The sequence below is a fragment of the Podarcis bocagei genome, assembly GCF_964188305.1.
Source record: "Podarcis bocagei genome assembly, chromosome: 10".
Classification (NCBI taxonomy): Eukaryota; Metazoa; Chordata; class Lepidosauria; order Squamata; family Lacertidae; genus Podarcis; species Podarcis bocagei.
In genome coordinates, this window is record NC_138135.1 from 18,290,490 (window position 1) to 18,314,539 (window position 24,050).

Sequence of the window (24,050 nt, forward strand, 5' to 3'; positions counted from 1 at the left end):
TGACTATCCTGCTTTTCTAAGGTCTGCAGACAGCTCACCAAAAATGCGTGACAAAGGAAATTAGAAACAGGAGAAACAATGACAGAGAAGTCCTCTGAAAAGTCTGCAAGACTCTGGTTCAGACAATCACATGCAAAAAAAAAAAAGGGGTTTACGCTCTTGCGAATGAGTCATGGTTTACCTGAGAATTGCACGACATGCCGCCCCCCTCCTACCCTCTTCTCTTGCATTTAAAGAACGAAAGCTTTCAGTTTAAGAACAAACCATGGTTCCTTGTAGCATCCAAACTTTATGATTCTAAAGTTCTACAGCAACAGAGGATCTGAAACCACAGCTTGATTCTAGTTTGTTGTAACAAACTTTGGATGGTAGTCAACTAAGTAGACACAATGAAAGTAATGAACATGACTAAGTTAGGTCCATTATTTCCATGGGTCTACTCTGAGTAAAACTGAGGTTGATTCCTCCATCCCTAGTTCTATGTCCAAACTGTGTGACTTCCCCATGAACATTACTCTGTCCCAACAAGTTTCTGTATTGATCTGCAATTTAAGGTGGGGAATCTATATGAAAATTTGCACTTACTATGTACTTTTAAGCCTATTACCTGAAAATGAAGAGTCAAGAAGTGCATCAGAACATTCAGGAAGAATGGAAAACAATGGGTAAGTAAGTCTGGAAGGTACAAATCACGTCTGTTCTACTGGAATTTATCAAATTCTTCAACCACCCCCAGTAAGAACAAACCACAGTTCTCTGAGTTCAGATGCACTGCAGAACTGTGGCTGGTTCTTAGCGTCAAAGTTACGTCTGCAATCCTACACACACTTTCTGATGAAGAGGTTCCATTGAGTCCAATGGGGTCTACTCTGAAGTACACAATTACAGGCATAAGATTATATACATACATACATACATACATACATACATACATACACACACACACACACACACTGCACATTTGTTTATTTTTTATGTTGTCCTCTTCATCCAAGGAGCTGAGGCATATACAATTCTTCTCCTATTGTGCTTAGAAACTTCCCACCAGTACAAACAAATTACACCAGGGGTAAGGAATCACTTTCAATCCAAGGGCCGCATTCCATCACAAGGAACTTTCTGGGGGCCACAGGCCAGTGACAGGTGAGACCAGAGGCAAAAGTGGACAGAGCAACAGGTGCAACTCTTACCTTTCTACAGTAGACTACATCTCAGCCACTTAAAAGTCAAGGGTTGCTGCACACCAACACCCTTCCCTCCTTTACCCAGGTGAGCAAGAGACATGGTTACGGTTCAAGGACACATTCCGGTCAGGCAAAGGCACTTGAGGAGAGCACAGAGCAGCACTAGAGATGGGGTGGGGGGGCTTAGGGAAAGTCCCAATGGCCAAATAAAGATACCTATACCTATACCTATACCCAGGACTGAAGTCCCCCATCCCTATCACACATCAATGCTTTTGTCATCGTCATTGGTTCCCAGTCCATGTCTGGGCTCACTTCAAAGGGCAGGTTGTAAATCTCAGCTTGGGAGCCGGGCACCTGAAGGATCAGCTCTTATTCTATGGCCCTGTGGTCATCTGTTCATTTGAGGCCCTCATCTGAGTGTCCTGTCAAGCCGGGCTATGGAGGGTGACCATGAAGGAGTGGAGCTGTTTGGTGGTGGCTCTCTGGTTATGGAACACTTCCCCCAAGAGTATATACCAGGCATATACTTTTCTATTTCTTTGATGCCGGGTGAAAACCCTTTTTAAGAAAAAAATGAAATCCAAGGCCTTTAAAAATGTGTTGCTTAACAGGTTTACAGTTTTAACAGCTTACTGTTAGCATTCACAATGGTACAATGTTGTGCTTTAAACCCCATAAAGATTATTACTTACTATTGTTATTAATTAATTTATATACTGCTTGATACAAAAGAGGCTTCCAAGCAGATTACAAAGTATAAAAACCAGTTAACACAAACAATAATCATCCATAATTAAAATGGATAATAAAACAAACCCATCAGAACATTAAAATGTACACATCCATAATTAAAATAGATAATAATACTATCCCATTGTGATTTTTTTCATGGTATTTATTCTTTTGATGTTATGACTTTGGCTGAATTTGTTTTAATCTCTGGTCTGTTATTTGTGGCTGTGTTGTATTCCGTGCTGTTATATGATCGGTGTTTTTATTGCATTTATTTATTTTTTTTTGGAGTGTTGAATTATTTTCATGTTGTTCGTCGCCCTGAGAATTTTTTGTCACAGGGCGACTAATAAATGCAATAAATAAATAAGATGTGATTGTGCGGAGCAGAGAGATCAAGAAGTGAAAGGCAGAGACAGAGTAGAGAAGGCACCTCCTAGCATGAGGGGGAAAGTTATATCTGATAACTGTGCGCTGGGGGCAGGAGCCCTCCCAGAAAAGAAGTTTGCAGTTCTCCACCTGGCCCCTTTGAGCTTTCCCCATCAACTTAGTTTACAATCCTGGATAGCAGTTGCTTGAGAGTCCAGAGGACTGATCCCCCCCACACACACACCAATAGTGAAGTATATTGTGGGGGTGGGGGAAGAAAATTCAGGTTTTCAATCCTAAATACATTTACTTGGGAATCAAGCTGGTTGAACTCAGTGGGCATATTTCAGGAAGGACCACAGCTTAGTGGTAGGACTTGCATGCGGAATGTCCCAGGTTCAAGTGCCCAGCACCTCCACTTTGGGCTGGGACTGTCTGGAACCAATGAGAGCCATTTCTGGCCATTGTAGCCAACACTGAGCTAGCTAGACGAGTGGCGTCTGACTTGTATTCCTGTGTAACATGTGATGTGAAATGCCCTGAAGAGTTTCTGCCAGTAGGAATAGCAGACAATTACTGGACTAGATGAGCAAACAGTCTGGAATAAGGCAGCATTCTATGTTCTAAGGGTTAAATGCTGTTGGCCAAACAAGTACATTTGTATGGTGATGTTCCAGTACAAAGTTCAATGCAGAAGGTACCATATATCTAATGAAAGATGCAGAATTAGAGATGGCTTAAGCCTCTGAGAATGGTCAGACCACACCTGGAATGCTGTGTCCAGTTCTGGGTGCCACAATTTTTAGAAGGATGTTGACAAGCTGGAACATGTGCAGAGGAGGGCAACCAAGATGATCCAGGGTCTGGAAAACAAGCCTTATGAGGAACGGTTGAAGGAGCTGGGTATGTTTAGCTTGGAGAAGAGGAATCATAGAATCATACAATCATAGAGTTGGAAGAGACCACAAGGGCCATCGAGTCCAACCCCCTGCCAAGCAGGAAACACCATCAGAGCACTCCTGACATATGGTTGTCAAGCCTCTGCTTAAAGACCTCCAAAGAAGGAGACTCCACCACACTCCTTGGCAGCAAATTCCACTGTCGAACAGCTCTTACTGTCAGGAAGTTCTTCCTAATGTTTAGGTGGAATCTTCTTTCTTGTAGTTTGGATCCATTGCTCCGTGTCCTCTTCTCTGGAGCAGCAGAAAACAACCTTTCTCCCTCCTCTATGTGACATCCTTTTATATATTTGAACATGGCTATCATATCACTCCTTAACCTCCTCTTCTCCAGGCTAAACATGCCCAGCTCCCTTAGCCGTTCCTCATAAGGCATCGTTTCCAGGCCTTTGACCATTTTGGTTGCCCTCCTCTGGACACGTTCCAGTTTGTCAGTGTCCTTCTTGAATTGTGGTGCCCAGAACTGGACACAGTACTCCAGGTGAGGTCTGACCAGAGCAGAATACAGTGGCACTATTACTTCCCTTGATCTAGATGCTATACTCCTATTGATGCAGCCCAGAATTGCATTGGCTTTTTTAGCTGCCGCGTCACACTGTTGGCCAACCAAGACTCCTAGATCCTTTTCACATGTACTGCTCTCAAGCCAGGTGTCGCCCATCTTGTATTTGTGCCTCTCATTTTTTTTGCCCAAGTGCAATACTTTACATTTCTCCTTGTTAAAATTCATCTTGTTTGTTTGACACTGAGGGGAGATATAGTAGCCAACTTCAAATATGGTTTTGCACTTAGGAAGGAAGAATCAGATACACAAATATAGGATGGGGTCATCTGGCTTACTAGCAGTACATGTGAAAAGGATCTAGGGGTGTTAGTAGATCACAAGCTTAACAAGAGTCAACAATGTGATGCAGCAGCAAAAACAGCTAATGCTATTCTAGGCTTCATCAGCAGAAGTATAGTGTTCCAATCAAGGGAAGTAATAGCACTGCTCTATTCTGCCTTGGCCAGACCACACCTGGAATACTGTGTCCAGTCCATAATTTAAGAAGGATATTGACAAACTGGAACGTGTGCAGAGGAGGGCAGCCAATAGGATCAAGGGTATGGAAGCCAAACCTTATGAGGAACAGTTGAGGGAGTTGGCTCTGTTTAGTCTGGAAAAGAGGAAACAGAGATATGATAGCCATCTTCAAATATCTGAAGGGCTATCAGATATAAGATGGAGCAAGCTTGTTTTCTCCTGCTCTGGAGAGTAAGGCACAAATAAATGGCTTCAAATTGCATGAGACTGACCAAACATCAGGAAGAACTTTTTGACAGTAAGAGCTGTTTGACAGTGGAACAGACTCCCTAGGGAGGTTGCAGACTTTCCTTCATTTGAGGTTTTTAAGCAGAGATTAGATGGCCATCTGTCAGGAATACTTTAGTTTAGATTCTTGCATTGCAGTGGGTTGGACTCAACCCTTGGGGTCTCTTCCAACTCTACAGTTCAACAATTCTATGAATACGGGGTGTGTGTGTTTTGGTTTATTCAACACATTGGTTGGTTCCAAGACTATCAGCCTGCCCTTGCAACCTCAAAGAGTTGTATTTAGGAAATGACTATAGTGCCGTGGTAGAGCATCTGCTTTGCATGTAGAAGGTTGCACGTTCAATCCCAAGCATCTCCACAGATGACTTGGAATGCTCCCATGCCTAAAACCCTGGAGAGCTGTTGCTAGTCACTATATACAATATCAAGGTAGATGGACCCATGTTCTGACTTGGTAGAAGACAGCTTCCTTTGATCAGAAAAGGACCATGAAATGTTGGCGCTTGAGCCAGGCAATCCAAAGCGAGTTGCCATGGTGATTTTAGGGGAGGGCATTGTAATAATAAGCTAAATAATTGGCAATTGGCTGCCCTTCACTGGTACTCCAAAGCCCGCCACCTGCAGCTGACTCCCTGCTGCACACCAAATGCTCAGGATCAGACTGGAGGTGCAAGACATGCGCAGTCAAACAGCCAGTTCAAACAGCACTGGGGCAGTGGGGGTCTGAAATCAAAGACCAAACGGGTTGTGTGAAGGCCAGTTCACTAGACTTGCCTACATGTAGCAGACGTTTCCCCATTTTGGTCCAGCTTGCTTTACCCACATCTCTAAAGCTGCCCGAATCACAATGCACAAGGGATAAGGTGCAATTTGTTCTGTGCCTTGGCTCAGTCCAATTCCAGACAGGCTGTGATGGCGCTGCCAACTTGCGATATATTTTTGCTCACGACAGTCTGTTCAGACAACCAGTCTCCACAGCACAAAGCCATGCGTCTTGTGTGAACTGCCGCAGATTAGCCCATCACTTGGAAAGAAAATGGAGCATTTCAGCAACCCGGCGCAGAAGTTGCCTGCCACAGATTTGGTCCCATGAGCCCCCTCTACTGGGCTAGCTTGGGCCCAGTTTCTGTAGAAAGCAAAGGCAGCTTCCAAAAGGAAAGTGAGAGATCAGAAGCGAGGAGGAGGCAGAATTCTCAGATTCCAAATGTGCTCTCTCTCCCAAACTTTTTGTTTGCCTGATGGCCTTGGGCTTTTTCTCCCCCCACTGTAGCTTTCAAATCCGTTGGCAAACAGCTCACTGCAGCTCTGTGTGTAATCCTTTGGGGGTTAAAATAAAGGTAGCTTGTGAACTCTGTTCTCCTTCAAAACTAATGGACTCTTCCCCCCTCCCCCCTGTGCTTTACACACACACACAGACACAGTTGCTCGCCCCCCCTTTCTCCCCAAATATCCCCCTTTGTCCACTTTTATGAATTGAAACATGCACTCCCAACGTGCACACACGGGGAATCCTGCCCATTAATTAAAGGACTTGTCAGCCCCAATCCTGGATTCTTACAGTGTAGGAAATGTCTCCCCTTTTAAGTGCAAAACCATAACATTACCATTTCCCCAAGTGCTCTCTGTTTTAGGCTGCTTTCCTAATTAGAGGGATGATAACAGCCCCGCTGATTGGCATTATAAAAGCACTAGTTTGGCTTCATCTGTCCCAGGTGTGCTGTGTAATTTTTCCCTCCCCCCCACCCTTCTCACCGGTTCAGAGCAATACCTCTCTTCTTCATTGTTCCTTAAAGTTTTCATCTGAGGAATTAATTCAGATAAAAAGACATTAGAAAAGAACCTCTACTGCCAAAGCCCATCAGCGAAACCTTTTATCAAAAGTACAAACTATACAAGCTAGATATTTTTTTTTCTTTTACCCTTTTGTTTCTGAGGGTTAAAAAAAGGGGGGAAGAAGAAGGAGAAGAAGAGGAGGAGGAGGAGGAGGAGGAAAGGAGAGCGAAGGAAGGGAGGGAGGAGGGGAAAAAATCCAGAGTTCTGTCAATGGACTGAATGCACCATTAAAACTGGCGTCACTACAAAGGTTAGCGTAGATCTAACTGTCAATACAGTGAGTGGAGTGGAGTCCGGTAAGGGGAGGGAAGGGAGCTTTGGTGAGAAAGAGATACTTTGATATTTTGGGATGTTAGAAGGGTGAATGTGAAAAATTGGAGGTTGGGGATCTAATTACCCAACCATAATTGGGGGCTAGGGAATAAGCTGCAGTCCTCTCAACTCACCGCAGATCAATTATGTTAAGAGAACATCTGTAAGTAGAACTTAATGAGGTCCATTAGAGCAACATGTACAGCCTCCTCTAACCGTACTTGTCAGCTTCTTGGATGAGCCAAAGAGAGCTGCTAACTAGGGACCTGGTGGAGGTGTTTAAATACTGAAGGAGGAGAGCTGGCCCGTTCAGGTCTTGCGCTCAGCTGGGGAAGAAAGTAAGGAAAGGGGGGGAGGAAAGAAAGAAAGCAGGCAGCAGCAAAGCGGAAAAATCTGGGATTTTGCTCCCATTTGATGCTACTGGAACTCAAGTGGGGGAGAAGAAGGGGAGATGTGGTGATCAAGTATAGTTTTTTGCACTTGAACTGCGGGGGTGCGTGCATCTATTTATTTTTTCTTAAAGAGGAAAAAAAACCCACCAGGATTTGGTATCTTATTTTCTCCCTCCTTGCATGTTCATTGTCTTTTTGCTCCACAATAAGAGGTGTACATCACAACGGGCATCTCTCTCTGGGACTGTACAAAAATATTACTGATCAGAGGGGAGGGGAAATTTTTCATTTCAAGAATTGGCAGGTGACTTTTTTTTTTTTAAAGGACAAAAGTGTCCAAGCTGTGAAACTTGGAAGAATTATTTTACGTTATTGTTTTTTCCTGCAGAAGGCTTCTCTTGCACAAAGGTAAGTCTCTCTCTCTCTCTCTTTTTAAAAAGAAAATCTTAACACCCTTTTTAAATAACACCACCTTGCAAAATTGTACGTGCATTTTTTTTATAAAAAAAAGGAAAGTGGAAAAAAGGAAGATGCGTGGAGAGATCCTCCAGCAAGGAGGGTAAAAGAAAAAGGACCCTAGTTGTTGGTGATGGTTTGGAAACATTTTAGGGGGAAGAAAAATAAAGATTGTGATGTTTCACTGTGTGTCCGGCCTCCATCTGTAACTACACTGGACGGAGGGAGGGAACCGAAAGGAATGTGTTTTTTTGTCCGTCTGGGTTTGAGTCTTTAAGAACGTGAGGAATTAAACAATACCGACAAATCCTGTTTCTGTGGCGATCCCGGTTTGAGGTATTTGGAAACGGCAGAGCTGGAAGCGGAGGGGAGAGCCCGAAAGCAGCGGAGCTGAGGAGGGTTTCTGGTCCTCCTCGCCCCAGAGTCGGCGCGCCTCTCTTCTTCAACTAGATGACTTTTCTCTCGCCTGCACCTCTGCCTCCTCTTCTCGCCCCCGCCCCCCCCCCCTCACACACACACCTTGGGTACTTTGGTTTTTCATCTCCGACACAACACTACCGATCACATCTGTGCAAAGTGCTTTTTAAAGTAATAAACCACTTCGTCTTCACTTTTCTCCCCTCTTCCTTCTCCCCACCCACCCCTTGCTTGTGTGTGAATAATTCATATGGTTCTGAAGAAAGAGGGAGAAACTGCTTTTCCTCCTCCTTACTCCCTTCTTATTTTGCTATAGCGCGCAAATATATATATAATATTATATATATATATATATATATATATATATATATATATATATATATATATATATATATATATATATATATATATAATTTTCTTGCTGTAAATTGCATGATTGGGGAAAGAGCCTGCTTTCAAATAATTTAATTCATGACAAAACCTAATTACTGTCAGGTAATACCCTGTCAGCTTTAATGCATTTCATCAGTCATAATGAAAAGAAGAGCATTTTATGACCCATCTAATTATCATTACATTTTAGGGGGAAATGAATGGCGTGGAGCTGAATGTTAACTATTCTATTTTATTCCTTTACACATGTGGTTTGGCATATTACTCACCAACTCCCCCCCCCTTCTCTCTCTTTATTTTAAAAAGATCCCTTGATTGGTGGAGTGGGAGGGGGGAGAAACAGGGAACGATTGCAATTAGATGCGGAGCTGTTTGTTACACGCGCGCACACGCACACACAGCGCCAAAAGTGACAAAGTGCTTAATGTCTATTGCAGGATGGTGTTGACACCGGGTATCTTATTGCCACAGTCCAAATAGAGTACTAATTACTGCGCATGATGTCACCGTAGGCAGAGGAATAATCCCATCATTTAATTAGTTGAATGATTTAAACAAAGATTTGCATAGATGCACTAATCAGTTGCCATGAATTACGGAGGCGCCGTTGCCAGCGAGGGGTAACAGATCATTGGGGGGGGGGGGGTTGGAGAGAGAGAGAGAGAGGAGAGGAGGAGGAACGGGCAGAGGGGAGAGAAAAGAGCGCGAGAGAGAATTTCATCTCCTTTAACATAATTAATTTAATTGTCCTCATTAGCTGTACCATTTGTTCTGATTTTATTTCTCCCTTTCTTCACACATAACCTCTCCGTCTCTCTCTCTCTCTCTCCTCCCCCTCCTCTTGAATGTCTTGGCTGAGAGAGAGAGAGAGAGAGAGAGAGAGAGAGAGAGAGAGAGAACGCGCGCGCACACTTTGCTGGGTCACTTCGGAGAGGGACAGGCAGGCTGTTTGTAGATGCAGCGCGTAAACAGAGGCGGTCTGGAGGGTTCCAGGCTGGGATGAAAACTCGCCCTCTTGCCTGAAAGGGAACCGGGTGTCAGGTCTCGGCTACCGCCTCTCCCTCGTCACTTGTGCAAATCGGATCAACAGGAAGCGTGTCGGGGGGGGGGGGTTGCTGCTTTTGGGGGCGCGCACACACACATCCACGCGCGCGCACTCCTGGATCAGAGTGCACTTTGGGTTTCGCAGCGCTTGAGGATGACTGCCAGCTTGCTAAATTAAATGAAGAACTGTCCTAGGCAGAGGCGCGCGGGGGGGGGGTGGCAGAAAACCCAGGAGTTAAATGTGCGCCTTCAAGAGAAGACACATTGCACCTCTCCTTTGGCTTTAATTATTATTATTATTCTGATCAGAATTGCTGGATTATCGGGAGGGGGAGGAAGAGGGGAGAGAGAAGAGGGTGAAGGAAGGATGTCAAATCTCTCCAAGGCCTTAAAAGCTTTTCTTGGGGGTCTTGAAAGCACCCTCTCTAATAATGGGTGTCATTCATTTTTTTTTTTTTAGAGGATGGGGAATTCTAAGCTGACATCTTAAAAAAAAGGCTTTGTGACAATCTTAGTGTGAGGCTCCTAATGGCAGACAAAAGAGGAACACTTTGAAGTCTGCAAACTGCATTCACAAATTCTTAATCGGTTTTTACCCCCCCCTCCCCCCCCTCTCTACCAGCTGTGGGTTGACTCTTAAAAAATAGAAGATGCCGGGGGATCTGAGAGGGTGGTGGTTATTTACACAATAAATAGGCTCAAGCCTGCAAAAGGCAAGATATTATGGCATGGCAGCAGGGCTGACAAATATTTAATATCCTATGTTTTTGAGGGTAGGGGTAAGGAATCAACATCTTATTGCAGTTTGTCATTTAAACACCTCTATTGTCTCCAGTGCCTCTGTGATGCGCCTTTGCTCAGGGCAGCAGTCGGGGACAAGAGCCTTCCTATACATGCTTACTTAGGAGTAAGTCCCGCTGAGTTCATCGGGACTGACTCCCAGGTAAAGTGCCTTTGCTTTGGTTCGATGGAGCATGGAGAGGGATGGTAGAACGCATCTTTGTCACACCCCTTTCTCTCTCCCCCCCCCCAAAAAAAAAGGAAAAAAGAAAAATTGAAAGGATCCTTTAGCTCGGCTTTCAAACCACGTGCAGTGGGATCTACTGTTTGTGCAAGTGTCAAAATGCAGAGGAAACTGGAGGTCAAAGTGCGGTCCTTTGTCCGCACTTCCGTAAAAGCGCGCTATTGGCAGTTCCTCAGTTAGCGCGCAAAAGTTTTGTTGCGCACGAAAAGGAAGACTTTCTTCTCACATAACGGTCCTGAAAGCGCCACTCTAATCCCCCCCCCCCACCACCACCACTACTACTCTCCGGCCACAATCTCACTTTTTCTCGAGAGTAAGAAAGCAGTGTGTGTGACCATGCATGGGTGCTGAGGTCTGCAGACGTTGCAGAAATGGTGTTTAAAACTGGGTGAGTCGAGACGTTTTGCCCACCCACTTAGGACAGAAGGAAACCAGCCAGCCCGATGGGGAGGGGGGTCAGGGGGCGTTAGAGCCCTGCAGCCGGATCCTATGAATGCTTACTGGGAAGCAAATTCAAACCAAAGGCTTCTTCTCAGGTTAAAGCTGCGCTTCGGTTGGGCAGCGCGGAGTTGCTCTCTCCGCGCCAGAGGTCACTTTGCGCGTGAGCCGGTGGGTCGCTCGCCGGCTGCCGCTGTCCCCGCTGCTCATGTCTAGCATATGCATATGCTTTTCTTTTCCATTCCACCCTCCCCCCCCCCCCGCTGACTTGAACTCGCAGGCTTGTAAATTTTCACCCTGGGAAATTAGCGACAAAGCCCAATCTGTCTCCCGGCTGCTTTGCACTTTGCGAGAGGGAGGTTGTTGCAGAGCCGCAGATCGAGGTGGTGGGGGGAGCGCGTTGGAGAGAGAGAGAGAGTGGAGAGGGAGGGAGGGAGGAGGGAAAGGGGGAGGAGGGGGGACGAGAAAGATAGGAGGGGGCACATACGAGAGAGTCGCGGTAAATAGCCTGAAACCGGCCACGAGCCGCAGCTTCGAGCTCGCACGTTCACACGCTCGCTCGCTCTCTCGCTTTTGCAAGCGCGCAAGCGGCGCTTGGCTGTCTCCCTAATAACAAGAGTGACCTTTTCCCCTTTGCTGTATTATGTCTGGCTGGTTAAGGGATTGCGTCCTGCAGTTGATACAGCCTCTGACTTCCTACAGCTCGGCTCCAAGCACGCTGCTTTAGGTAAGTCGCCTTTTAAACGGGGGTGGGGGTTGGTTGGGGGGGGGGGTGGAGGAAATCAGCCCTGGACTCCGGAGATCCACCGATGCCTTTCCAAATCTCTCTTTCTAGGTAGGAGGACACCTGTAGCTCTGCCGAGGCCAACCCAATTAACTTGGCGGCTCCGTGAGGACTTCATGATTATTATTAATAATACCAATACTAATAAAACCCAGAGACAGGCAATCGCGTCCTTGCTATCCAACCCTCCCGTCCTCCTTTCCCTTATTACTTTTCTTTCCTGTCTGCAAACAATGCTCCGTTCTGACCTTCCCGAAAGGAAGAACCAGCTCCATCCAGAGCAGCGCCGGGGTTTCTTGAACTCACCTTGCCTTGCTTTTAATTGAGAAGGTAAGTTGAGGCAGCGGTGTCCACGCCAGCTTGGCCCCGGGGACAGATTTTTTTTTTTGGGGGGGTCCTGTTCTTTTCCCCCTCCCTCATAAAGTCGGGATCCTGCTCCTCCTCCTCGACTCTTTCCCGTCTCCTCTCTGCTCCGCAACTTGGGGCTCCTCGCTCTTTTTCCCGCGGCGTGTGTGTGCCTGTGTGTTTAAATCAGGGGAGGTTTTCCTTATTTTTATGATGACGAGAGAGAGATGCGAGATCGGGGGCTGCAGGAGGCGAAAGAGCGGCGCGATTGGAGGGCTGGCGAGCAAGAAGCGCAGGCGAAGTTAAACAATGAAACGGGAGCAAACGCCCGCTCGCCCTTTCCCTTAAACCGCGTCGCCAAATCCGGCTGGCGCGCTCCTGGTTGCCAAACAGCGCGAGCGTGAAACGCGATGGTGAGAACCGACTTCATCTCTCCCCTTCCTCCTCCTCCTCCTCCTCAGAATCGGATCCCTTTTCTTTTCTTCCTTGCCCCCCTCGGTTTTATTTCTAATGAAGCTTGAAGGGAGGGGGGGGTTCCCTGTCTTTTAACCCTAAGCGCCCTGCAATTTTTAGTGGGAGAAAGGCCACCTTTTGCGCATGGGTTTTCTCTACTCGGTGCAGCCTTGGCCGAAAATGGGGAAAGAGGTTGGGGGCGGGACCGATCCGATGGGCAATTGTGATATCTAGCCCTCTTTTTCTTGTGATGGTGCAGTTCTCCTCTCGGTCCCGTCCGTCCCCCCCCCCCCCCGCCCGGCCACCCCTTCTCTGCCTTAGAGCCCGAGACAGGCTTGTGCAAACGCTGCATGTGACGGTTTAATCAAATCCATTTGTTAACCGCCGATCTTAAAAAGAAGACCGCGGGGGCGGATAGAGTTAGGGACGCATGTGGCTCTTTGTAGATCGCCACCACCGTTGCAAAGATAGATGTGTGTGCGTGTGCATAATCTCGCCCGCTTGCGAGTGCCTGCCGTGTGTGTTGGTAGAGGTGTCGCTTTTTTCCAGCAGTCGCTTCCCCCACCCGCCATCCCTCCACCCCCTTTCCAAAGTGCTCTGCACAATAGCCCTGTTCTCTCTCCGCTTTCAACGCAAACCTCTTCCACTTGACCCAAACTACGGGGAGGGACACGGACACACACACAAACACACTTGCCGCTTCTTGCTTTGCTCAATGCGAAGGAGCTACCCGAGAGTCCTTAAATCAACTCATGCAGAAAAAGGAGAAAAGTTTCGGTAAGGTTGCCATCGATTGTTTCGTTGCTCTTTTCTTAAATAGACATTATCTCTCCTCCCTTACCTTGACGAGCGATGAGCAGACGTGCATTTTCAGTCTGGATGTTTTGGAGAGGAGGAGATTTTGGGGGATGGAGGGGGTAATGCCCCCCCCCTGACTTCAGCTTGTGTTATGAAATGCGCGCTGCCGCTTGGTTGGGTAGGCGAAGGCTTTTAGATTTTATTTTTAAGCCAGTTACTTATTTATTTTACTTTAGGTGAAGCGACCGCAGAAAGCTGAAAAACACTTTCTCCTTCCCGTCCCCCTTCTCCTGTAAAACAAAACAACATAACAAAAGCCAGCCCACACGCCATCCTTCTTGTGGCTTTGCAGGGGTGGGCAGAGAAATTAGAGGCGCCTGGCTTGTAGCTAACATTGCAAGAGGGGGGGGCTTCTTTGTTGTTAAAGAGAGTGTTTCCTCTGTCGTGGCTTTTTTATTTTTTTATTTTGCATGTGAACTGCATCAAAATTGAGCTCACTCTTGCAAATCTCTTGTTGGCCTTTGCCAACCACTAGCACTTTGCTGCCATGGTAACTGTAATTAAACTGATAAGAGTGGAAAAATGTCAGTATCTCTCTGAGTCTTACAGCTGCATTGGAAGAAAGGAGGTGGGGGCTGAGAGAATAAAAATTGGCTTCCAGCAGCACCACATTGAATTGGGAGAGAGGTGAGGTTGGAGGGGGGAGAGGGAAAGAGAGGATAGGAAAAGGGGTGGAGGAGGAAATATTGTGTATTTAAAAGGGTATATGGGTAAGGGACTTTAGGAAGAAAATATCCTCTTCCTCTACATCTTGGGGGGGGGGAGAGAGGTGTTGGCACTTGTCCATTCTCCCAGCTCTCTAAGAAGGGTTACAGGGAAGCTCTTAGGCCCCCAACTAGCTCTCAGAAATTTAGACGATCATGACAAGTTGGGGGAAGGAGGGGGCAGCGCTAAAGAGAGGCAGAATGAAACCTTTTGTCATCTGGCAGTTGCCAGATTCTTCCTTCTGAATTGGTTCTCCCAGCTGTGGGGCTGCTGCTGCCTGTCTTTCCCCCCTGCCACTCACAAATAAGTTAGAACACTTTCCCCAGCCTCTCGCTTCAATGGTGCTGTTGCAATATATATATATAATTAATAATAATAATAATAATAATAATAATAATTGTTTGTGGGGAGGGAACAATTAAAGTGCAACGTAGGAGTGATTTAAGGTGGTGGTGATGTTCCTGGGTGCTAAGGAGTTGCAGTTACTTTTGTTGTATGAACTACAGAATCTCACCCTCTGTGTGTGTGTATGAATAGCAGAGAACAAGAGACCACAATGGAAGCAATCGAGCGTTAGGCTGGCTCACAATGCAATCCAGGCAATTAAAAGCTCACCAGAGTTTTTAAAATGAAATGGCCCCCACTTCTTCCTGATCACCATGCTGTACAGGCTATTATTTGTGCATCTCTCTTTTTTAATTATGCTTTCCCTTAAACTGTCAAACAACTCAGAAGTAGCAGGGGCCTCGGGGGCAGAAGGAAAATTTCCAAGCACAGTCGACCTGAATGACTGACTCCTGTGCTGCTGGGAGTAAAGTCTTTGTTTATTTATCAAAATGCCTTTCTTCAAAATAGGCCTCCACCCCCTTCATCCCAAACCTCTCTGAATAATTGTGTGTTGTGGAGGGAGCTCTGAACGGTTGCTTTATTGCTTTTGATTGGTACTTCCCTTAACCACAAAACTTTGATATTTCTGTTGTCCGCGTGTAGTCTGAACATAACGCAAGAAATCCATAGTGGGAAAACACCTTTATTAGGCCAAACTGTTGCAAGCAAACTGTTGTTCCTCAGGCTAGAAGGCGAACAACTTGTTTTGTTTACTGTCTTGCCTGATGAAGTGTTCTGGTGAACTCGAAAGCTTGCACACTACTTGGTTAACATTTTGGCAACTGGCTGGCCTGATAAATGTATTGCTTTGCCATTTCCCTCAAGTGGACTTGGATTCTTCTTCTTCTTCCTATGGTCCAGCATAGCTACCTTGTTGCTCTTCCATTTTTAAGTTGTAGCATCTTAGCTTCGGCTGTGTTCATAGTGGATACAACCGAATTGTTTTTTAAACTTTGGAGCAAGTACCACCTAAATCAATATGACTTACTTCTAAATAAACATGCATAGGATTGTTTAGCTACTTAGGAAGTATCTAGCAGAAGCTGTATAGTTTTGCCTCTAGAGAAAGCCTTGGCCACTTACATGCTGACTCCGAAGTCTCCTTCTCAATGTCCCATTGCTTTTTAAAATACCAGATGTAAATTTTTGTAGGGTTATGCTTCATGTGGAAATATTGTATGCAGTAGTGTGAACTTTATTCCTAATGATGCTACTGGGGTGAAGGAAACAGCTGTAGTTCAGTTGCCTTAAATAACGTTTGCTGCAAAGTTGACAAGAGTTTTAAGACGGAAGGATTAAGCTATGGAGCTGAGCTCAATGCTTGCTCATTTTTGAGGCCCAAGCAATTGGAGACAAGTCAATATTTTCTTTTTGGCGTTCTCATGCATTATATGTAAACCACCCCCACCCCGTCCTCCTGATTTCAGCAGGAGTGTGTGCTTAAGGCGACCATTGAGATCAATGGGCTTGAAAGACTTACCTGTAGGAATCTTAACAAAAAGCTTTAATCTGCATGCCCAGCGCATTGCCTGCAACATCAGCAGAGCATCCTAGTTCATGTGATGGTTTCATGCACCTCATTCCCAACCACAAACTGGTGCAGCGAGTCTTGAGCCCTATAGGATGGGCAGAAGTTTCAGGCTTCCTTGCACTGCGAATCCAAAATTGAGAGTGTAGTGAATGGGGGGGGGGGGAGAGAGGGAGGCTGTGTTGGGCAACAGAATTGTCTTAATCTGCAAAACCTCCACCTTAAGCCAAGCAAGTCTAAGGTGACTATTTCTCATTTGAAAACTTGGCAGGCTATTGAGCTGTGACTGTATTAATGTCAAAACCACAGCTCTACTTATAAAAAAGATGGCCAGTGGTTTGCTATAGTCTTCAGGGAAACCTGGCTTTGATTTAGCACATGTCACTTCCTAAACTGAAAGTTGGGTTGGGTATTGTTGGTTTTTTTGCGTTGGATTTTTTCCTTTGTGGGTTTTCTTTGCATTCATCTAATATGGCAAGAATGGCTGTCTAAAGTAGTGCTGTGCTGGAAAAAAAAAATTCTGCATTGTATCCCACCCCCACCCCCGTTCTTGATCAATTAATATGAAAAGAGGCTGCATCTGAATAACATCAAAAGGGAGAGGGGGAATTTGGTGAGAATCAGAGTTGGAAGGAACCCCCAGAGACATCTAGTCCAGCCCCCTGCAACTGCAGGAATCTCAGCTAAAGCATCTATGACAAATAGCCATCCAACCTCTGCTTAAAGACCTCCACGGAAGGAGAGTCCATCACCTCCCATGGGAACCTGTTCCACTGTGAGGTCCTCATGGATGAGAAATTTTGTTGTTGTTGTATGTAACTTTCATTTCACATGGGGGTGTTGATGTGAATCTTTCATTCTACAAATACTCTACCGGCTTCTTGGACGCTCTGGCTTCCTGAAAGCCTAATGACCTCCTTGGCTGGACTTTGCAGTAAGCGCTGGAATGCTGGGAGGCTCTTTGCCATGCACCTGACAGCTGCTGCTGTTTTTTGTTTTGAAGGAAAGTGTTTTTAGTTTTAAAGAAATTAGCGTGGGAAGGTTTTTTGTTTTGTTTTTAAGTGAAAGAAGAACTTCCCTTGCTCAAGATCAGTGAGCATGCTGATCTCAAAGGAAGCTGCCTTATGGTGAGCCAGACCATTAGTCCAGCTTCCTCAGTGTGGTCTCTGACTGGCTCTTCCAGGGTTTCAGGTAGGTGTCCTCTCCCAGCCTTAGCGTGAGATAGCGGGATTTGAACCCGGGACCTTCTGAATGGAATGCAGTTCAGGAACTATGACTGTTCTCGGGAACTCAGTAGCCATTTTCATGAGCTTCAGATTGGAAACCAGGGGGATGTCATGAGACTACTCCTCTCCTGGGACTTTTCCAGATAAGGACGTATGGGCAGCTGGGGGAGAGTATGGGCAGAGGAGTGAGGAAGCGTTTAAAGGAAATAAAATTCTCCTGTCACCCCCTGCCTCAACCCTGCACCCACTGAAATTCTGAAAGGTCCTGCAGTGAAACAGAAAAATGGAAGCATCTTTTGGGGAGAGTTTTTTTTTAAAAAAAAAGAAATTGGAGGGAAAGTTTCCGCACAACCTCAAAAGATGAGCTATATTCGTATGCAACTATATTCGTATCCCAGTATAGCTTTTGGGGCTAATCCCATGAGTCAAAATCCTTGGGTTATAAAGCTCACCTGAGTTGCTGCCTGGCCTTAAGACAAGTCACTATCTCTCGGTTTGATCCCACATTATGAGAATAATATTGACACATCTCACAGCATCGAGGATGTAGAAAGTTATTTGAACACTTAGAATCATAGCTGTCAACGTTTTCCTTTTTTTAAGGAAAATTCCCTTATTCCGAATAGGATTCCTCGCAAGAAAAAGGGAAAAGTTGACAGCTATGCTTAGACTGTGCTGCATAAGTGTTAAGCACTCCTTAGGTTGGGGGTTTTTGTGAATGAGTTGCTGTCATGTATATGCATTAGATGTGTCTTGCTGGGGAACAGGATCGGCGGTAGTGTCTCCCATAGCTGTATAATAGGATTAAGGAAAGCATAGCCAACAAGGGACCTCCAGAAGTTGCTGGACTACAACTCCCACCATCCCTGACCAAGCTGGCTGGGGCTGCTGGGAGTTGAAGTCCAAAAACTCTGGAGTCCACCATCTTGCTTATCCCTCAACTAAGGAATGTTTGCGATGCTTAAAGGTAAAGGGACCCCTGACCATTAGGTCCAGTCGTGGCTGACTCTGGGGTTGCGGTGCTCATCTCACTTTACTGGCCGAGGGAGCCGGCGTACAGCTTCTGGGTCATGTGGCCAGCATGACTAAGCTGCTTCTGGCGATCCAGAGCAGCGCACGGAAACATCGTTTATCTTCCCACCACAGCAGTACCTATTTATCTACTTGCACTTTGATGTGCTTTCAAACTGCTAGGTTGGCAGGAGCAGGGACTGAGCAACAGGAGCTTACCCCATCACGGGGATTCGAACCGCCGATCTTCTGATCGGCAAGTCCTAGGCTCTGTGGTTTAACCCACAGCGCCACCCACGTCCTTAGCAGGACTTAAAAGTTTGGGTGTCACACTTTTGCATCCCCATTTCCTGACACTCTGGCTTTTTGACTGAAGGGAATCCTTTTGTGCTTGCCTGGGCAGAACCCTACTTTATCCTTAACGCCTTTGTTGCATTTCTCCACAAAACGGCTGTTTTCTACCTGCGCTTCTGAGCCAAGCATTGCTTGTTCGGTCTTCAAGTTCCATGCCTGCTTCTCTGATGATAGATGCTGCCTGCATCTGGCTGAGGCGATGCTTAAGGTAAAAAAAATATGCTTCTGCCATTGCCTGTTGCCGTTTGGTAAGACTATGGAAACCCTGTTGTCTAAAGAGGCACAATATGTAGAGGTTGGTGCTAATGAGGTGTTTCTCACCTCTTGCAAGCAAGCAGCAAATAGAGGTAAACCTCTTTATCACTTTTCCAGCCACTGCCTTCAATAGAAAGCAGCGTGTCAAATGCTGTGTAGCATGACCTCATCTGCAATGTGGATCTTGACTATTCTGCATCCGGCTCCACTTCTCCTTTTAAAAAAGGAGTTCCTTCAGCTGCAGGGTGTTTGCCAAATTGCCAGGCAACCCCTGCTGACTGTTCTCAGTCCAAGGTTCTGTTCCATAGGTTTGCTCCTTGAAAAGTACTCCCCAAGTCAGTGTCATAGCTAGGGGGAAGGGGGTAGCCAGGACTTTTGCCCCAGGTGAAGACTCCAGAGGGGCACCATTGAGGCTCCCAGCCTGCCAGCTATTTACTCTGTGCTGGACACACAATTCTACTATTCGGAGAGACACTCTTTTCTCCAGCCTCTTTTTCTCCTTTCTCAGAATTTGCCGTGTTTTAGGCTACTGAAGTCGGGCTGTTACTTTTAAAGCCAATTAAACATGGGGAAACTTGCTAAGCTTCAAAACTTTTGGCGAAACCGTTTCTTGACATTTCTAAACCTTTGATTGCAAATCTTGAGTTCAGCTGAAGCCTCTGGAAGCTGCCCTGCTGTAACAGAAACGTTGACAAATAATATCTTGCCTCCTTTTTATTCAATGTGTGCCTTTAAGAACAAATGGCGTGCATGCGGAAACCTTTGTGCCGTGTGTGTCTGTGCCAAACCGAGTCTTTGACACAGGTGAAAGAAAGCCCGGTTTCACCCATGTCCAATTTGCAGCTTTATTTATTTGTTTTTAAATTACGATTTTATTAGTTGTTGGCTCTTTTCTATCTTCCTCCAGGATTCTTTGCTCCGCTTTCTTTCAGAAAGGTGATGGGGTTAGAGGCTGTGTTGCAGAAATGTGAGAACGGGTGGCCTGATGTAGAAGGAACATTTGTTCTTTAGTCGTTTAGTCGTGTCCGACTCTTCGTGACCTCATGGACCAGAGAACGCCAGGCACTCCTGACTTCCACTGCCTCCCACAGTTTGGTTAGACTCATGTTAGTAGCTTCGAGAACACTGTCCAACCATCTCGTCCTCTGTCGTCCCCTACTCCTTGTGCCCTCCATCTTTCCCAACATCATGGTCTTTTCCAGGGAGTCTTCTCTTCTCATGAGGTGGCCAAAGTATTGGAGCCTCAGCTTCACGATCTGTCCTTCCAGTGAGCACTCAGGGCTGATTTCCATAAGAATGGATAGGTTTGATCTTCTTGCAGTCCATGGGACTCTCAAGAGTCTCCCCCAGGATCATAATTCAAAAGGAATTCAGAAGGAACATAGGAACCTGCTATATAGGAGTCAGAGTGTTGGCCCACACAGCTCAGCACTGACTGGCAGCAGCTCTCCAGGGTTTCAAAGAGGGAATCTTGCCTAGCCCTATCCGGAGAGGCTAGGGTTTGAACCTGGGACCTTCTACGTGCAAAGCAGATGTTCTTCCCCTGGGCTGTGTCCCTTCCCACAGACTTAGACTTTGTACACATGATACCTCTGAAGCACATTCAGAGCACTGCATTCTCTCAAAGACTGCACTGCATTCTCTCACCACTCAGAGTTGCAGTTCCCAGCAACAAACTGCAGGGCCCACAATTCTTGAAAGGGAACAGATGTGCTTCCAATGTGCTTCAAAGTTATAGTGTGTACACAGCCTGGCTTAATTCTTGGTCAACTCATGTTGAAGGCTGTGTAAACACAGCAAGGCATATATTTAAAACATTCCTCCTGCCGCTGGGGGGGGGGGATCATGGAAGCTGTAGTTCGTGAAATGTGTTCGGAATTGCAGTTTTGTGAGGAGTAGACTACTATTTCCAGGATGCTTTGGGTGAGAGAGTGGGCCTTCAATTGTGTTGTGTGCCTAGCCTAACTTAAGAACCTGAATTCTTTCCCAGCAGCTCTTCATATGAATGAGGAGTGTATGCTAGGGGAAATGTCCTAGCTTCAGTTGTAGGGAAAATGCAAAGGGTCCCAAGTTAAATCCCTTGTGGCTCCAGGTGGGGCTGGAAAAGGCCTCTCCCTGAAACTCTGGAGAGCTGCTGCCAAACCGTGTTGACAATACTGAGCTAACTGGACCAGCTGCCTGAGTTGGAACAAGGCACTTTTCTATGTTCTTTTGTTGAAGGCTCTACCTATAGTGCTTGAAATAAGTTCATTGCCCTTGAGGCCTGAGGCCCCTTCCCAGGTGGGGAGAACTTCCTGGGCATAATGCATGCTGGTGGACCCCTATAAGCAGGACCAGCCCAAGGCATTTTGCTACCTGAGGCAGGAGATCCTGTTGCCCCATCTCATCCCAAACTCATCTCAGGTGTCTCTTCCTGGGAGTAACAGTAATAATAGAAATTTAACCAATAGTGCTTTCCTTCCATCGCACCCAAAAATCCCCTGCCTGGGGCAGCTGCTTCACTCTGCCCAATAGTAGGGCCAGCCCCGTTGGGCTTATCTAATGGCAGCACTAGTGATAGCTAGCTTGGAGCTGTCCTTTAAATTTCCTACCGTGTCCTAGAACACAGTCTCTAATCCACCTGCTGCTCAATGGATTGTTGCAAAAGGGAGGTCAGGGATGGATAGATTTTGCAACATGTCTAAATCTTTTGGTTGTAACAATATCTCAAAGCGGTTTGCAAGAAGAAGCAAACAGTAACATTACTGAGTAGCAAAAAAAACCAGTTAAAAGCCACAATTCCAAACATTTTTTAAAATAAAATAAAATAACCAAGCTCAAAAAACAGCTTAGAACACATGTCAGCATTCTAATATATCTAGACAGGTGTGTCTAAAAGTTTTTAGCAGGCGCTGAAAAGAGTACAGTGAAGTCACCTGCCCGATGTCAATAGGGAGTTTGAAAGTGTGGGCTCGCTGCCACACTAAAAGATGGGTTCTTTACAAATGTGGAATGGGTGTTATGTGGCTCTTTCAACAGTGCCAATTTCTGTAGATTGATCAGCTGAGTGGGCAGCTAGGGAGTAAGGCAATATCACAAGTAAATGGGTCAACAGTTAACCTTTCCAGAGCTGTAGCACCTTGACAGTTGCCAAGAATGACTTGCTGTCTTTGCATGCATGAGAGGGCGAGAGGAGAGCATAACAAACTTGAGTAGAGCATATATTTCCCAAGATTGCACCCCGTTCCTTCTAGCACGGTTATGTTCTGGTGGGCGAGAGACTCAAGACCAGCCTTATTGTCTTGTGGGGCTCATATGAGTCTATACCTATGTACACACACTGCATGGCAATAGCACAATGGAGAAATGACTTCTGTGCATGAGTGAAGAACTCTTTCTGGCAAGAATGCCTGTGTGCATTGAGTAAGTGGCCTGCCACCATTTCCCAAGCTCTTTGGCAAGAATGCCATGGAACAAATCCAAAACAGGAGAGTGTGCCACCACTTTAGTGCGCTTTGCAGTGTGTGTGCCACCCCTCTGATAGATTGGAATAGTTTGGCATCATAGACAGGGAGTGGACTGAAGCCCTGATGGTAAGAAGAGCCTGCTGGATCCGGCCAACGGCTCCTCAAATCTGCCTTCACATGGCAGTTTATTCCATTTCCCTGACCTATTTTCCAACTATTAATTTCTGCATTAGTTTTGAGCTTTCGCATGATGTGAAAGCCACTTCCAGGAAACTAATGGACTGTAGTACATGCTTAGTGCTCATTTCTGTGTTGTTTCATTCCAGAAAAAAATCCATTTGCAGCACACTTAACCTGGAAAATGGCAAGAGTTAATATGGCAGAATTTGGGGTAGTATACTGCCGTACAGTTCTTCCCTGTTTTGTTTTTTAATGGGGGAATAGGTCTACAGTTCCCAGACTGTATTAACAGTCAGTCCCCTCTTCATAGGGAATTCTTGAGAATTGTAGCTCTGCGAAAGGAGTAGGGGACCTCCTAACAACTGTCAGTACCAGTAACAAACCACAACTCCCATAATTCTTCAGGAGATACCCTGACTGTGCAAGCTGCTATTGTGGTGCTTTAAAGGTGAATGTGGCCTAAAATGGTTCTGGTTATCAGAATAGCAATGACTTCCCAGCGCTCTCAGAAACATTAAGAGTTCTGTTAGCAAATTCATATTTTCCCAGTCAGTGGTCTCCCGGTCAATGTGGATGGAGCGAAGGGGATCGGGGGGGGGGGGCATCGGTGCCATACTCCATGCCTGTGGATTCAGCCTTGCAATTACTTCTCATGCTGGTTTAAACCTGCAGCTGCTTCTAACCTCAATCTGGCCAAGGGACAAAACAGTTTTTGAATGGGTTGGGAGGCTGCACTCAAAGAGAAAAAGTACACACCCACACCCCACAGATTTTTCCCCTTCCCCTTTAGAAATGCACGCTACCACCAATTTGGTGTTTACGTAGCTAAGGAGGGTTGTCACACCCACCCACCCACCCTCATAGCTGTTAACGTTTCCCTTTTTTAAAGGGAAATTCCTCATTCCAAATAGGATTCCTCGCAAGAAAAGGGAAAAGTTAACAGCTATGCCCATCCTACTTTCTTCAAAACGTGTAGCTCTGCTCTTAGGGACTCTTCTGCAAAATGGGGCTGCTAGTTCAGGTGGCAGATTTTAATTTGTACCATAGTAGAAAGAAAAGCCTTGCTACGTTGTTGCCCGTTTTCTACTGAACCGTTGAGCCAAATCTGTTCTTTGGAATATTGGAGAATTTTCTGCCTGTGCGACGGAACCAATATTGTTGGATGTGGGCAACTCTGCTAGGAAAGATGGGCAGCAAATTATTCTATATGTGAAATGGGCAGGCGAGAATCCCTTCGTCCTTCACGAGCCTGTATTGAAAGACTACTCTTTAGTTACCTCCTTTAATCAGGATATTAGGAAATGCTGAGTCCCTTTTGGATGAAGGGAATAACAGCTGAACAGGGCTTTTGGAGCAAATTGCGCACAGAATGCGCCTTACCCTTAGAGCAGTTCTGTGCATCAGTTTAATTCAACTTCCTTATTATTATTTCATTATTATTATACATTTATTAATAGTTGCAGTTTTTCTCCACTTGCTTTCAAATCTGTGACTTTAAAATTCACCAGTTCATCTGCTGTGGTGTCTGACTTTCTTGCTCTATAATGTTGACATGTGCATTGCTTGTTGTATCCAGCGATTGTGTGAGCGGAAGGCAGTTCATGTGGTTGATCTTTCCATTCTGCACTCCTCCAGCATCCTCCCATA

At 45.8% G+C, this 24,050-nt stretch overlaps 1 protein-coding gene and 1 long non-coding RNA gene across 12 annotated transcripts in view; one reads left to right on the forward strand and one right to left on the reverse strand.

Annotated features, from left to right (window-relative positions):
• Positions 1-12,069, reverse strand: part of LOC308595868 — an 85,262-nt gene extending 73,193 nt beyond the window's left edge. For 4 of the 7 annotated variants that reach the window (XR_014012151.1, XR_014012152.1, XR_014012153.1 and 1 more), the window contains exon 1: positions 11,962-12,061. This is a non-coding gene — a long non-coding RNA (uncharacterized lncRNA). Of the gene's footprint in view, positions 1-11,961 lie in introns of all 7 variants that reach the window. The other 3 variants (XR_014012149.1, XR_014012150.1, XR_014012155.1) reach the window with 1 other exon arrangement.
• LMO3 (LIM domain only 3) overlaps positions 6,677-24,050 on the forward strand; it is a 95,058-nt gene continuing 77,684 nt past the window's right edge. The window contains exon 1 of one of the 5 annotated variants that reach the window (XM_081210570.1): positions 6,677-7,507. Coding sequence is in view for 1 of the 5 variants with exons in the window: in XM_081210568.1 (XP_081066694.1) it covers positions 13,206-13,230 (25 nt within the window). In the remaining 4 variants the exon portion in view is untranslated. Of the gene's footprint in view, positions 7,508-11,394; positions 11,599-11,706; positions 11,986-12,275; positions 12,414-12,936; positions 13,231-24,050 lie in introns of those variants that run through there. The other 4 variants (XM_081210572.1, XM_081210571.1, XM_081210569.1 and 1 more) reach the window with 4 other exon arrangements.